The sequence below is a fragment of the Anomalospiza imberbis genome, chromosome 8, assembly GCF_031753505.1.
Source record: "Anomalospiza imberbis isolate Cuckoo-Finch-1a 21T00152 chromosome 8, ASM3175350v1, whole genome shotgun sequence".
Taxonomy (NCBI): Eukaryota; Metazoa; Chordata; class Aves; order Passeriformes; family Viduidae; genus Anomalospiza; species Anomalospiza imberbis.
The window spans coordinates 3,163,026-3,176,309 of NC_089688.1; the positions used below are offsets into that span (position 1 = coordinate 3,163,026).

General features: G+C 62.5%; 5 protein-coding genes across 5 annotated transcripts; 3 read left to right on the top strand and 2 right to left on the bottom strand.

Moving 5' to 3' along the window:
* The first annotated feature begins 138 nt into the window (after nucleotides 1-138).
* ZNF511 (zinc finger protein 511) lies at nucleotides 139-3,319 on the top strand. Its single transcript, XM_068196994.1, has 6 exons — nucleotides 139-310; nucleotides 417-490; nucleotides 1,264-1,465; nucleotides 1,561-1,685; nucleotides 2,003-2,188; nucleotides 2,715-3,319. The coding sequence occupies exons 1-6, from the start codon at nucleotides 155-157 to the stop codon at nucleotides 2,782-2,784; spliced, it is 813 nt and encodes a 270-aa protein (XP_068053095.1). The 5' UTR covers nucleotides 139-154; the 3' UTR covers nucleotides 2,785-3,319.
* A 1,422-nt stretch (nucleotides 3,320-4,741) lies between these two features.
* PRAP1 (proline rich acidic protein 1) lies at nucleotides 4,742-5,861 on the top strand. Its single transcript, XM_068196996.1, has 3 exons — nucleotides 4,742-4,902; nucleotides 5,002-5,060; nucleotides 5,405-5,861. The coding sequence occupies exons 1-3, from the start codon at nucleotides 4,834-4,836 to the stop codon at nucleotides 5,742-5,744; spliced, it is 468 nt and encodes a 155-aa protein (XP_068053097.1). The 5' UTR covers nucleotides 4,742-4,833; the 3' UTR covers nucleotides 5,745-5,861.
* Nucleotides 5,862-6,232: 371 nt separating this feature from the next.
* ECHS1 (enoyl-CoA hydratase, short chain 1) lies at nucleotides 6,233-8,457 on the bottom strand. Its single transcript, XM_068196992.1, has 8 exons — nucleotides 8,294-8,457; nucleotides 7,511-7,708; nucleotides 7,312-7,439; nucleotides 7,132-7,231; nucleotides 6,931-7,035; nucleotides 6,734-6,853; nucleotides 6,580-6,647; nucleotides 6,233-6,484 (listed from the first exon to the last, which is right to left on the bottom strand). The coding sequence occupies exons 1-8, from the start codon at nucleotides 8,415-8,417 to the stop codon at nucleotides 6,419-6,421; spliced, it is 909 nt and encodes a 302-aa protein (XP_068053093.1). The 5' UTR covers nucleotides 8,418-8,457; the 3' UTR covers nucleotides 6,233-6,418.
* Nucleotides 8,458-8,550: 93 nt separating this feature from the next.
* Nucleotides 8,551-9,855, top strand: SPRN (shadow of prion protein). The gene is made up of 2 exons (XM_068196997.1): nucleotides 8,551-8,821; nucleotides 9,154-9,855. Exon 2 carries the CDS (start codon nucleotides 9,161-9,163, stop codon nucleotides 9,569-9,571), a length of 411 nt encoding a protein of 136 aa, XP_068053098.1. The 5' UTR covers nucleotides 8,551-8,821; nucleotides 9,154-9,160; the 3' UTR covers nucleotides 9,572-9,855.
* A 6-nt stretch (nucleotides 9,856-9,861) lies between these two features.
* On the bottom strand, nucleotides 9,862-13,278 carry MTG1 (mitochondrial ribosome associated GTPase 1). Its single transcript, XM_068196993.1, has 12 exons — nucleotides 13,089-13,278; nucleotides 12,804-13,021; nucleotides 12,657-12,723; nucleotides 12,431-12,533; nucleotides 12,262-12,342; nucleotides 12,004-12,060; nucleotides 11,247-11,337; nucleotides 11,105-11,166; nucleotides 10,855-10,951; nucleotides 10,621-10,702; nucleotides 10,396-10,508; nucleotides 9,862-10,316 (listed from the first exon to the last, which is right to left on the bottom strand). Exons 2-12 carry the CDS (start codon nucleotides 12,916-12,918, stop codon nucleotides 10,219-10,221), a joined length of 966 nt encoding a protein of 321 aa, XP_068053094.1. The 5' UTR covers nucleotides 12,919-13,021; nucleotides 13,089-13,278; the 3' UTR covers nucleotides 9,862-10,218.
* Nucleotides 13,279-13,284: the final 6 nt, after the last annotated feature.

Consider the following 13,284-nt stretch of genomic DNA (forward strand, 5'->3'; position numbering starts at 1 on the left):
TACCCCATGCTATCCCATTCTATTAATTAATCCAATTCAATTTAATTCCATTCCATTCCATTCCCTTTCCCTTCCTCCCTACCTGCCCGCCCGGAAGTGCCGCCGCCGCCGCCGGGAAGCGCGGCCCGCGCACGCGCACTGCGCTGCCCGCGCCATGCTGCCGCTGCCGCCGCGCCTTCGGCCGCTGCTCCGTGAGGGGCTCCCGCCGCTCCCTCAGCATCCCCCAGCCCCGCGCCCCCCTCGGCCCACGCCGCCCTTCACCTTCGCCCCCCGCCGCCTCCGCCTCGGCCCCCAACACCCGCTCTTCGAGGTGAGGCGGCCCCGCGGGGCTGTGCGCTTTCCGCGGAGCAGGAGGCTTTGCGCTGTGTCCTGCGGCCCTGCCCGCCCGCCCACCGCCGCTCTCTGCTCCTCTCTAGGATGGGGACGTGCACAGGCACCTCTACCTGCAGGGCGTCCTCACCAGCCTCGAGGAGGTGGCCGAGAGACCCAAGTAAGTGAGGCGGTCTCGTCGCCACAGCTGCGGGCGAGCTCTGAGTCCGCCCGTCATGGAATCGAGGAATGGTTTGGGTTGGAAGGCTCCTTAAAGATCATCTCGTTCCTTCCCCCTGCCATGGGCAGGGACACCTCCCGCTGTCCCAGGCTGCTCCAAGCCCTGTCCAGCCTGGCCTTGGGCACTGCCAGGGGTCCAGGGGCAGCTCTGGGCTGCTGCAGCTGGCACAGCTCCACGCGGGAAGGCGTGGAGATTCTCCTGGGGGAGAATCTCGCTCTTGTGTTTAAAAGCCGGGAGGTGCTTTTGAGTGTTGTGCGAGGTTCACCTGTGGATGCCTCTTAAAAAAGCGCTGGCACTGAGCTGTCGTCCACAACTGCGGCTTTTAGCTCGGACAGCTAATTTATTTATTAATGGCTTGTTTGTTCTTCACCGAAGCACCATTTAACAGGAGCCATAATGGTTAATAAGTTTCCAATGGCAAATAAGTTTCCAGCCGCCAGCACCATCACGATCTTTGTTCCATTGCACCTGGCATTTAAATTTAAGTAAATGTGTGTAAATTTAGTCACAAAAAAATGCCACAAGTGTTGTGGCTGCAGGTGAGGGCCTAGTGGAAGGTGCCCCTGCCCATGGCAAGGGGTTGGAATCAGATGAGCTTTGTGGGCCAATCCAACCCAAGCCATCCTGGGATTCTCTGATAAAGTCACCTAGAGGGGATTTTTGCAGCTGAAATTAAGGCTGTAATTTAGCTTAAAGTCCTGCTTTCCCTGCAGGGTGTCCGAGTTCAGCTGCCACATCTCCGGCTGCAGCCAGGTGTTTGACACGCTGGAGAGCTACGAGCACCACTACAACACCCTGCACAGGAACGTCTGCTCCTTCTGCAAGCGCTCCTTTCCCTCTGGGAATCTCCTAGATATCCACATCTTGGAGTGGCACGACTCCCTCTTCCAGATAATGGCTGAGAAGCAAAATATGGTGAGCTGCCGTGCCCAGCCCTTGCCTCGTGGCTGGTGTGCGCTTGTGTTTTTTTCCAGTTATGTCTTTTTTCCTTTCTCCTCCCTGCCTTTCAGTACCAGTGCCTGGTGGAAGGCTGCACGGAGAAGTTCAAGAGCAGCAAGGACAGGAAGGATCACTTGGTGACCGTGCACCTTTATCCTGCTGACTTTCGGTTTGACAGGCCCAAGAAGGTGAAAAGGTAACTGCAGAACTTTCCTCCTGTCCTGCAAGGAAAGTGTGAGGGAACTGGGATTGTTCAGCTCTGAGGTGACCTAATTGTGGCCTTCCAGTGCCTGAGGGGGCTACAGGAAACATGGAGAGAGAGACTCTTTACAAGGGATGGGGTGCCAGGAAAACAGGGAATGGCTTCCCATTCCCAGAGGGCAGGGATAGTTGGGATATTGGGAAGGAATCCATCCCAGATGGACTCGTTTCCTCATGAAGTACCTTTGATTTCCTTAGCTCTGGGCTCATGTGGCAGCTCCTGAGCCAGGATGTAAAATTTTGTCTCTGCAGTGGCTCCAAGCACACAAGCTCTCCCATGGAGCAGGGCATCAGTGTGCCCATGGATGTGAGCGTGGAGATGGCAGAGCAATTCCAAGTGAATCCCATGGAAACAGGGCCTGAGGAGAATATGGAGATCTCTCAGCCTGCAGCCAGCCCCGGCCCCTCGCTGCCGGAGAAACGGCTCTACAAATCCAGGTCAGTACTTTGGCCTCGGGGGCAAAAGGGGCGGGGAGCACTGCATCTTATCAGCCCTTTGCAGCATGGCTTGGGGTGTTCCTGTGCTGAAGATAAACCAGACAGGAATCCCATGTGTGCTTCCAAAGCCGTTTTTGAAAGAAGGAAGTGTAAAGAAGAGCAGGACGTGGGTATGCTGTGGGAGCTGTGCTTGTCTGCCTAGCTGATCTCTTCCCGAGGTATTGCAGGATTCTGCCTCTGCTCTCCTGCTCCTCATTATCAACCACTGCAGTTGTCCAAGTGTTACACTTGGTAACACGCCTTGTTGTAAAGAGGCCTCCGGGACAGGAATGTGCAGAGTGCACAGGAAATCCAACCAGTATTTCACCCATTCTTTGAATTATTTGGTGATTTACATGTCCTCCTCCTCCCGTACCTTGCTCTTCCCACTCTGGAAGCTTAAAATGCCCCACAGAGCATTAAGCATCCCAGTGAGCTTGTGAGGGCTGGGCTCTTAACATGGATTAAAGCCTGTCTCCCTTTCCAGGATCCCATCCACAATTTGCTTTGGACAAGGTGCCACCCGAGGATTTAAAGGACCACGGAAAAAAGTCTGAAGGTCAGTGCAGCAGATTTGTGCAAGATGAGCAGGCATGGAGCCAGTGCCACCAGGGATATTTCCAGTTCCCACTCCGTGGAATAAACCACCCAAACTAATTAAAGCTCTGCCAGCACTTGGGCACATGCTCCTGATGTCAAACAGAACTGTCACCACCCGACTGAGTTAAGAATCCTCAAGATTTGAGGAAGGGGAACCCAGAATGTGTGGTGAGGTGTTAAGGAAACTGTCCTGCAGCTGAGGCTGCACAGGACTGGGTGGTTTATTTTTTGCGTCTTGAGAGTAAAAAAATGGATTCAAGAAGTTACAAGATGACAACGTGACTGTATGGAAGCTGGAATAACTGAGAAAAGAAAATGGAGGGAAAAAACCCCATTGGTTCTCAGTTCTGACTTCCTCCATCTTGCTGAAGTCTCCTCTGCACCCCGGCACCTGCTCTGAAAAGTTTGTCTGGGCCAGGAGAAGCATTTTCACTGGGAGTTAAAATAAAGTTATTCCAACCAGGTGAAAAAATAAAAGGATTTTTTACAAAATTGCTCCATAGACAGTTTAAGTGCTATTTTGAAGCCCAGGCAGAGTCAGATGTGTGGAATGAACCTCCATCCCTTTGCTGCAAATGCTGCCAAAATCAGGTTGGGATGGAGGTTGTTTTCCCTCTTTCCTTTCCCTTCCTTTTTAATCTCATCCTCCTGGATAAAACTGGAAACACAGCCACTGATCTTGGGGTCCTGGTGAATCCTGACACTCAAAAATTGTGCACAAGGGGAAAAAAAGAGGTTTCTGGAACAATGTTTATCCAAGAAGCTTAGGATCTATAATTGCAATTTTTTCCCTTCCCCCTCTCTGTGAGGAATAGAAGATCAAAGGGGCTTTGAAAAATCCTTGCAAATGGGAGCAGGGAATGATGTTTACGGAGATGTAGGAGATTTCCCAGTGAGTTTTAAAAAGCTTTGCTCTGTTTAAAACTCATCCAGCTTCTTGTCCAGCCCTAATCCCTGCTCCGTGGGCTCTGGAGAGTGCTGTCCCCAGCAAGCAAACCCTGCAGCCACACATCTGCCCAGGGACATCTCTCAGCAGGGACCAAAAATCACTTCCCAACACTAAAGCCCCGAACGAGGCATTTTTCCCCTGGGATATCTGGGAACAGGAAGCAGGCCCCACACTGCTGGAGATGCCTGCAGGCTTTGGCATGTGGTGGTACAAAGGTCAGGCAGCAGCCCAGTCTGCTCTCCCTTAACTGTGTTCAGGTCCAGGAGTTCTGACCTGGGAATTCCCTTTTCCCAGTGCCCAGGGTCCCCAAGGCCCGCCCTGGCTGTTGGGAAACAATTGAAGTCACTGATTGTCTCTCTTCTAGGCCACCAGCTTTTCCCAGAGTCCATGGGCAACAAAGTTTTTCCCAGCTGGCCAGTGGCTGTCAAAAATCCTTACTTCAAGCCAAAACTTGAATTTCCCATCTCTCCAGAGATCGTGCACTGGCAGGAGGACACAGACCTGCCTATCCTGGAGAGCCCAGGGGTGCACGGGGTGCCATGTCCCGGAGCAGAAGCACGGAATGGGTGGCACCAGCACCTGGGTCCACCCAGGGCCGAGAGGGACACGTGGGATGGGTGGCAGTGGCACCTGGATCCACCCAGAGCCGGGAGGGACACGTGGGATGGGTGGCAGCAGCACCTCGGTCCACCCAGGGCCAGGAGGGACACGTGGGATGGGTGGCAGCAGCACCTGGGTCCACCCAGGGCCGGGAGGGACACGTGGGATGGGTGGCAGCGGCACCTGGGTCCACCCAGAGCCGGGAGGGACATGTGGGATGGGTGGCAGCGGCACCTGGGTCCACCCAGTGCCACCAGGCTGCCACGGGGCGGGCAAAGTGCGAGGCAGGTGTGACAAGGCAGCCACGGACAGGTAGGTCCCTGCCAGCCCCGGTGGGCACAAGGGGTGCTGGGGTCAGGGAGGAGCTGTGGGCACGGGAACAGGGTTTGGGCCAGCACCAGCCACACGGCTTGTGCCACCACGTCTCTGCCATCTCGCTCTTCTCCACTCGAGGACCATGGGGCTCCGAAGTGTGACCATCCTGCTGGGCATGGCCCTCCTCCTGCTGGCACCCGGCAGCAGCCAGGTGAGCCCTGCCTCGACCTGCCCTTCTGCTGCCCCCTCTGATGAGGGGACCCACGTGTGACCCGTGCCCCCTCCTTGGAACCCCCTTTTCTTCCCACAGGCTCTGAGCAGCTCCTGGTGGAAGGACCTGGCCACGGAGCAGGATTTGGCTGAGGAAAGGTAAGAGGTGCTTGCATCTGGCTTGCAAAAACCAATGAAGCAACACCCCAGAATGGAACGTGTTTCATGGGGGAATAAACCGTAGCTTTGTGCCCCCCAAAATGAAGGGATCTCCATCTCCCTTCCTCCCCAAATTATGCAAACTCCCTGAGCATCCAGCTGGTTTATCTATTCCTTCTGTGAAACAAATATTTAAGTTAGCCCTTTTGCACCCTGAGATCCCAACTGGTGCTTCCTGGGTTGTGGGCAACCTCACCAGGGTCCCTGCCCTCCACTGGGCTAGGATTCTCCTGGGACAGGGGGGTATTTGGCAAGCTCTCCTCAATTTTGTTCCCCTCTTCCAGCATCCTGGGCGTAGGAGCACCAGAGGAGGGTGAACCAGGTATAAAGGTCTTCTCCAGCAGTGCCTGGGCTCAGAGGGGCCCACCCCAACTCCAGTCAAGACCAGAAGAGGATGGTGACCACCTCTACCACTCCCAGGATGATGCCAGGGAGGCCCGTGACCGTGTGCCATTCTGGATGCTGGCCCCGAAGGTGCAGAATGGCCCGGAGGAGGATCGTGACCACCTGTACCACCCCCAGGATGATGCCAGGGAGGTCAATGCCCGTATGCCATTCTGGATGCTGGCCCCGAAGGTGCAGAATGGCCCGGAGGAGGATCTTGACTACATCCACCACGGCTGAGTGGAGATGTGCCCGGGCTGTGAAATGAGGGGTGGGAGCTGCCTCTGGGGTTTTCTGGGGAAATTTGTCCCTTCCTACTGAGCCTTGAGCCTCACCAATAAACCCACTCCCCTCTCCATGTCCTGGTGGGCTCCTCATTACTGCCAGAAACCTGCTGCTAATTGCAGGGCCTCCAAACCTGCAGGAACTCCCTCAGGATTACCCCAAGGTGCCAGGCAAGGCGAGGACGATGCCCTAGGACAGGAGACTCAGCCTATCATCCTAGCCTCAGTTCAGCCCAGGTGAGGCTGAGGCAAACTTAGCACATCAGTGTTGTGCCCCAGAAGGTGCCACAGGCTGTCCCCTTCCTGGGCAGCACCCAGACCTACGTTCCATGAGGCTGCTCTTGCCCAGCCCAGTGTCAAAGAGCAGTGAGGGAGTGTGGAGGGGCTCACTGAACCCCAACATTTCCCAGCTAAGGCAGGACCTTGCAGCAAGGATGCCCCATCTCCCAGCAGCACCTAGAAAACCCTTTAATAGCGAAGGCAGAGGTGGTCCCCACTTCTGGCTGTCACCCCAATCAAGTATGGCTCGCCGATGGGTCCCGGTCCCCTCTGCGGGGTAAGGCGGGGGTGGACGGGCTGCAGGAGGCCGTGGGGACCTGCAGCACCCCAGGGACCTGCAGCTCCTAGGGCTCAGCTGTCGGTGAAGTTGGCCTTGCGCTTCTCCACGAATGCTGTCATCCCCTCCTTGCGGTCACTCTGGGACAAGCAGAGAGGGGAGGTGACAGTGAGGTTCGGGGGGACTGCAGCGACCCTGCTGTCCCTCATGCCACAGGGCTGATCCCCCTACTCACGGTGGCAAAGGTGGCGTAAAAGAGGCGCTTCTCTGTCCTGTTCCCCTCTGTCAGCGTCGTTTCGAAGGCTGAAAGCAAGGGAGAAGTTGGGGAGACCCCTGTGCCCGGCCTTGCAGATCCCCCAAGGGGTTCCCAGTCAGCCCCCAGCCCCTACCAGCATTGACTGACTCCTTTGCTATGGCAGCCACCAGCTTGGAGTTGCTGGCAATCTTCTCAGCACAGGCAATGGCTGCGTCCAGCAGCTTCTCCACGGGGTAGACCTTGCTGACCAGACCTAGGATGCACAGTGGGAAGTGGGGGGATGGCTCTCCTCCAGACCCCTGCAGTGCCAGGGCTGTCCCATGCCCCTACCTGCCTCCTTTGCCTCCTTTGCTGAAATCCGGTCCCCGGTGAGCACCATCTCCATTGCCAGCGACTTCCCCACTGCCCTGGTCAGCCTCTGCGTCCCGCCGGCGCCTGGGGCATTTAGGGAAGGGAGAGGTTCAGAGAGGGGTACCTGGGTGTCCCCACCCCAGCTGGGAAGGAAGCCCCTGGCAGGTGCCTGCTGCTCACCTGGGATGGTTCCCAGCAGGATTTCGGGTTGCCCAAACTGCGCCTTCTCCCCGGCGTAGATGATGTCGCACATCATGGCCAGCTCGCACCCGCCTCCCAGCTGGCACAGGGGAGGCAGAGACGGGTCAGGGGGTGCTGGGGTGGGGACAGGGGGTGCAGGGAGATGTGGGGGACACTCACGGCGTAGCCATTGACAGCTGCGATGATGGGTTTGCGGACAACAGAGACCTTGTTCCACCCGGCGAGGAAGCCACTGTTGTAGCACTCCTGGAAAGTTTTATTCTGCATCTCCTTGATGTCTGCGCCAGCTGCAAAGGGAAGTGCAGTGGGACGCCAGTCCCCTCCAAAACTTTGGGGTGAGCAGAGGGCCCCGTCCTACCTGCGAAGGCTTTCTGGCTGCCGGTGAGGACGATGGCTCCCACCTCCGGGTCGCTCTCCATGGCCTCCAGCACCTGCTGCAGCTCTGCCATGAGTCCCTCGCAGAGCGCATTGAGCGCCTGCGGCCGGTTCAGCTGGATCAGCCCCACGTTCTTCTGTGCCCCCGTCTTCTGAACCAGCAGGTACTGGAATGCAGCCCCTGCCCGCCACACGAGCACTGCCCCGTTAGCCCACCGGCTGCCGGGCACCGGGCGGACCCCCGGCCACCCTCGGCAACGCCTGGCCGCCGTCACTCCATGCTATTTAAAGGCGACCTTGATGTCAGCGGTCACCGGCAGCCGGCAGGACAGGCTCTCCCAGTGCCACCCTAGCCCGCGAAGATGAAGCCCCGTGGCCACCCTATGCTGGGACAGTGTGCGTGGTCCACGCACCCAGTGCTGGGATCTGGTGCACGGTCCAGCGATCCCGGTGGCCGGTGCTGGGCCGCAGTGCCGGTGCCCATACATGGCGCAGGGCCCCGGTGCTCGGTGATGGGCTCTGGAGCGCAGCTCCGGAACCACGTGCAACTCGCTGGGCACAGGCCCTGTGCTGGGACCTTGTGCTGGGTCCCGCTGCCCGGTGCCGTGGACTGGTGCGCAGCCCAGGGACCACGAGCAGATCGATGGGCACATGCCCGCCCGGCGCTACGACCGTGCCCGGTGCAGGGACCCGGTGCCCGGCGCCGAGCACTGGGCTGGGCCAAGCCCACCCACCCGCGGTGCCCCCCCGGAGCCCCGGTGCTCACCGGCGCTGCAGCTCCGTGCGCCGCGGGGGGCGCGGAGCGGCGGCGGGAGGCGCGCTCGGGGGAGCGCGGCGGCGGCGGCGGCGGCGGCGGCGGGGCGCAGGAGCGCTCGCAGCGGGGCGGCCATGGCGGAGCGCGGAGCCAGCCCCGCCCCTCCCGCCGCCGCCCATTGGTGCAGCCGGCCCCGCCCCGCGAGGCGCCGTCCCCATTGGCCGAGGCGGGGCCGCGGGGCGGGGCCGCGACCCCGGGCCGTGGGAGGGGGCGCGGGGCCCGATCGCCGCGCCGAGCGGGGGTCCCGCCGTGCTGCCCCGCGGGGCGCGGGCGGGGCCGGGGCGGCGGGGTGTGGGGCGTTTAGAGGCGCCGCGGGGAACGGGAAGGGAAGGGGAAAGGGTGAGGAGGGGGGATTCCCCCGCCGCCCCCCGCGCGGGGACTTGGGGGGAGTGCGGGGGGCGCGGCGGGAGCGCGGAAGCGGGAGCGCGGCCAGGGAGGAGTGGAGAGGAGCGGAACGAGCCGGCGGCATCCCCGGGTCCGGTGAGCCCCGCGGGTGGGGAGGGAGGAGAGGAGGTGTGTGTGAAGACAGGGAAACGCGTGGGTGCGAGCGTGTGCGTGAGCGTGTCGTCCCCGCGGCTGTGCGGAACATCACCCACAGGGTTCTGCAGAGCGCGCGTGTGCGAGTGTGTGCGGGAGCATCATCCGCAGGGGCGGGGGGAGCGCGTTTATGCAACGCGCGGGTAGCTGCGTGTGCCGTGACACACGCGTGCGCGGCCGCAGCACACGCGCAAGCGGGACACGGCGGTGCGCGGTCCCCCGCCCGCGGCCGGGCGCGGCTGAGCGGCGGGGCTCTCCCTCCCTCCCTGCGGCAGGTGCGGGATGCGGCGGAGCGCGGCGGCGTGCTGGGCGCTGGTGCTGCTGGCCGCCACCTTCTGCGACACGGTGGCCGGCAAGGGTGGGCGCGGCGGCGCCCGCGGGGCGGCCCGCGGCGCGGCGCGGGGGGCGGCCCGCGGCCGGCCGAGGGCGGCCGTGCCCCGGTACGGCTCTGCCGGGGCGGCCCTGCGCGTGGCGGGGGCGGCGGCGGCGGGAGCGGCGGCCGGCGTGGCGGCGGGGGCGGCCCTGCGCCGGGCCCGGCTGTCCGGAGAGCTGCAAGCGGGAGACGGCGTCGAGTACCGCGACGGCAACTGGACGGCGGCCGCCAGCGCCTGGACCTCCGCCGCGCCGGCCGGGACCCCGCCGAGCCGGGCGCTGCCCTGGCTCTGTCCGCTGGCCGCCCTCCTCCGCCGCTGATGGACTTCGGGGGACCTGACTGTGCCCGGTGCACTCACGACGCCGCGAGGACCGGCCGCCCCGCACGGGGCTGAGCCCCATGCCCCGGGCGAGCAGCGGCTCCCGGGGCTATGGCCACGCACCGCCGGCGGGGCAGGACCCCTGCGGAAGACCCTCCACCACCACCACCACCCCTCCACACCGAGCCAAACCCCGCCGGCTCGGGCACCCCACTGCGCCGCGCCCCTGTCCGTGGCCTCGCCGTGTCCGGAGGCCGAGGAGGCGGCAATAAAACTGGGTGAAAGCAGGTGTGGCTGGATGCGGGGCGAGGGGCGGGTCCCTGGGATGGCCAGCGCCCGGCCCCTGCCCACACAAGGCTTTATTTCGGGATGGAGACTCCAGAGCAGGCTAAACCCAGCGAGGAACAGCTCCCTGGCAGCTTCCAGGTGCCAGCCGGAGGCACCAGCCCTGCCCCAGGCTCTCCAGGGCGGGCACAGCACTTCATGGGAGCCTAACAACAGCGACACCACAGGGCAGCCTGTCCCTCTGGCCTCTTGCCCAAAACCGTGGACAGCCCTGGCAGAGCCGCTTCAATCAGACCCCATAGCTCCCTGCTGAGGTGTCCCCAGTCCACACGGCTACAGGCAGTGCCTGGCCAGTGACAGGTCTCAGTCCAGTGTCACCCTGCCCAGGTGTCCTGCTCGGAAGTCCCGCAGGAACTCGTAGGCAGCAGCTGGGTAGTTGAGCATCATCATGTTGACATTCCCTGGAGATGGCAGTGGATACAGGAGTGTCAGCGCAGCCTGATTCCCAAAACTCCCAGCCCTGCACCCCGGATCACCCACCTGTGCCTGTGAGCACCTTCACCTTCTGCGTGCGGCCCTGGCTGAGGGCCACGTGCTTGAGCAGGGGCTCGATGTGGTCACAGGGCTGGCCCAGCCCGTAGCGCTGCACGTACCTGCCAGAGGACATGGCTCACACCCTGCTGGCACCGCCTCCTCCCAAAATTCCCTGGGCATGGCATCTCCATCACCCTCCTGGGACCCCTCTCTGCTTCCCTGCCCGCTCACCTGAACTGCTGCTGCTTGTTCAGGGTGTACAGGAGGTAGTCAGCCATGACGTCCTCCCCCACCAGGTGGTCATGGATGGCTCCTGGAAAAGAGGGTCAAGCCCCAGCTTCCCTAAGCCCTGCTGAGCCCTGGCAACCCTCCTTCCACCCCCTCACACGCAGGAGTTGTGAGCAGCAGTGTCACCCCAGCCTTGGCCACGTCTGGGGACAGCCATGGCCACAGCCTCCCGCTCACCACACAGCGCCAGCTTCATGCCCGTCTCCACATCCCCCAGCCTGGGGGGCAGCACGCCAGGGGTGTCCACCAGGTACATCAGGGGCTTCTCACACACCTGGCACGGGGGAGGCGGGGCTGGTGATTAGCGCCACACGGCTAATGAGTGAGGCACTGAGCTTGAGTTAAGGTCTTGCTGCAAAGGGGACATGAGCAACCTTCCATGACCGGCTCGGTGAGCCTGGAGGTCTCCTGGGTGCAGGGACAGTACCTGGATCCTGGACAGCACTGCCTTGGTGATTCCTGGCTCGCCTCCCACCGCGGTGGCTCTGCCTGGGGGCACAGACACAGTCAGGGACACAGGTGACACTGTGCCCACCTGCTCCCCGAGCCCTGGCAGTGTACAGAAATACCCTTCTTGAGGTGCAGCCTCCGCAGGGAGTTGATGAGCGAGGACTTGCCCACGTTGGGCACGCCGATCACCAGGATGTTGTGCTCGGAGCTCTGGAAGCCAGGGAGACACAGGCAAGGAGCAGCTGGTTACCAGCCACCCCCCTTGCAGCCACAGGCAGCTGCCACAGGGAAATATCCCAGCGTTTGCCCTGCCAGGCACTTCTGGCACATGTGGGAGCAGCCTTGTCCCTTGGCTGGAGAGGGGGGGGTCACTGCACTGGGGGCAGTTTTTGGGCACCACAATATAAAAGAGATGTAAAGCTCTCAGGGAATGTCCAGAGGAGGGACACGAGGATGGGGAAGGGTCTGGAGGGTCACACAGGGGCTGGCTGAGGTCACTTGGTTTGTTCAGCTGGAGCAGAGCACACTGAGGTCAGACCTCCCTGGGGGCTGCAGCTCCTCCCCAGGGGAGCCCCAAGCTCTGCTCTCTGGGACAGGGACAGGACCCAGGGAACAGCTGGAGCTGTGCCAGAGGAGGTTTAGGTTGGATTTCAGGGAAAGGTTCTTCCCCCAGAGGGTGCTGGCACTGCCCAGGCTCCCCAGGGAATGGGCACGGCCCCGAGGCTGCCAGAGCTCCAGGAGCGTTTGGACACCTCTCCAGGGATGCCCGGGGTGGGATTGCTGGGGTGTCTGTGTGGGGCCAGAAGCTGGACTGAGTGGTCTTTGTGGGTCCCTTGCAACCCAGGATATTCTGTGACCCCTGTGCGTGTGTCTCACCTCAGCCCTGTGGTAGCGTGGGCCATCAGCCACCAGCCTGGCAACCATGGGGACAACCTGCAGAGGGACAGGGACAGGGCTGTCACTCTGCCCTGGCCGGCAGCAGGCACTCGCTCGGTGACAGCGGGATGTGCACAACGGGGGCTGAGCAGAGGACTTGGGAGAGCTGGAAAGGGAGCAGCCAGCTGGAGCACCGAGGGCTCTCCACGGGGCTGGGGGAGCTCACCAGGGAGCTGAGCTGGGCTGCTGCCCCACTACCTTCTTGACATTGACATCACGCTGGCAGTCAGTGAAGACTACGTGCGAGCATCCCCGCTGCCTCAGCTGCTCCAACACCGCCTGGAGGGGACGGGAAGAGGCACTGCTGTCACCTGCCCGTGACACCACCGCTGCCCCCCGCCCTGCCCGGCCCTGCCCCGGCGCTCACCGGCTGCCGGCGGGCATCGGCCAGATCCATCTTGTTCAGCACCAGGACGTGAGGGCGGATGCCCAGCGCCTCCTGCAGCGCGGGGTTCCGGCCCGACAGCGGAATGTGGCTGCGCTAAGGACAGTGACTGGAAGAGCGTACCGGGAGGGGGATGGAGAGCAGGTGGAGAGGGGCAAGGGTGGTCTGGAGGGAAAAGGGACAGGGTTCTCCGGCAGCTGTGGAGGATATTCGAGCGTCGTGCACCTCCACGAGGCAGTCGGCGCGGCGCAGCGCCAGGCGCATCTGCCGCAGGCCTGCAGCACACAGCACAGCGCGGGGTGAGCGCTCGGTGGGGAGGGTGGGGAGCTCGATCCGCCGCAATGCCGCCCCTCACCTTTCGCCATGTGCCGCGGGAACCACGAGGCCACATCGCGGCCGCCGAACTCGAAGCGCTCCCGGAACCCTCCCGGCACCGTCCCCGCCGCCCTCAGCGCTGCCCACACCCGCATGGCTCCGGCGCGTCACTTCCGGCGCGACCGGAAGCCGCCTCCGTGACAGCGATGGCGGAGCCGCTGCCGCCGCCACCGGGGCCTCAGGGGGGTTCGGCCGCACCTCCCGGCGGCACGGGGAGTGCCGGGGCCCGCGGGGGGCACGTCGTGCCCCCCGCGGGCCCCGGCACTCCCCGTGCCGCCGTTTCTGAGCCTCAACCCCCTCGCCCACCCGGCCCGGAGGCCCCCCCGCGGCCGGGCCCGACGCAGGACCCGCTGGACGACCCCCGCTACACCATCTCCAGCACCAACTGGTATTAAATCAACAGCGCAGCCCCCGCTCGATGGAGCCACCCCCGCCGCACCCACCCCGCCACCGAGAGGAAG

Bases quoted from the DNA above. Each gene is read 5' to 3' on its own strand.
- PRAP1 (XM_068196996.1), top strand. From the start codon at position 4,834: ATGGGGCTCCGAAGTGTGACCATCCTGCTGGGCATGGCCCTCCTCCTG. The intron at 4,903-5,001 runs GTGAGCCCTGCC...TTCTTCCCACAG, and splicing joins TGGCACCCGGCAGCAGCCAG to GCTCTGAGCAGCTCCTGGTG. The intron at 5,061-5,404 runs GTAAGAGGTGCT...CCCCTCTTCCAG, and splicing joins CAGGATTTGGCTGAGGAAAG to CATCCTGGGCGTAGGAGCAC.
- ZNF511 (XM_068196994.1), top strand. From the start codon at position 155: ATGCTGCCGCTGCCGCCGCGCCTTCGGCCGCTGCTCCGTGAGGGGCTC. The intron at 311-416 runs GTGAGGCGGCCC...GCTCCTCTCTAG, and splicing joins CCCAACACCCGCTCTTCGAG to GATGGGGACGTGCACAGGCA. The intron at 1,466-1,560 runs GTGAGCTGCCGT...CCTGCCTTTCAG, and splicing joins TGGCTGAGAAGCAAAATATG to TACCAGTGCCTGGTGGAAGG.
- ECHS1 (XM_068196992.1), bottom strand. From the start codon at position 8,417: ATGGCCGCCCCGCTGCGAGCGCTCCTGCGCCCCGCCGCCGCCGCCGCC. The intron at 7,036-7,131 runs GTGAGCAGCAGG...TAAATGCCCCAG, and splicing joins CCTGCTGGGAACCATCCCAG to GCGCCGGCGGGACGCAGAGG. The intron at 6,485-6,579 runs GTGAGTAGGGGG...TGCTTGTCCCAG, and splicing joins TTTACGCCACCTTTGCCACC to AGTGACCGCAAGGAGGGGAT.
- MTG1 (XM_068196993.1), bottom strand. From the start codon at position 12,918: ATGCGGGTGTGGGCAGCGCTGAGGGCGGCGGGGACGGTGCCGGGAGGG. The intron at 12,724-12,803 runs GTGAGGGGCGGC...TGTGTGCTGCAG, and splicing joins CCCGCGGCACATGGCGAAAG to GCCTGCGGCAGATGCGCCTG. The intron at 10,509-10,620 runs GTGAGCGGGCAG...GTCCTCTGGCAG, and splicing joins AACAAGCAGCAGCAGTTCAG to GTACGTGCAGCGCTACGGGC.
- SPRN (XM_068196997.1), top strand. From the start codon at position 9,161: ATGCGGCGGAGCGCGGCGGCGTGCTGGGCGCTGGTGCTGCTGGCCGCC.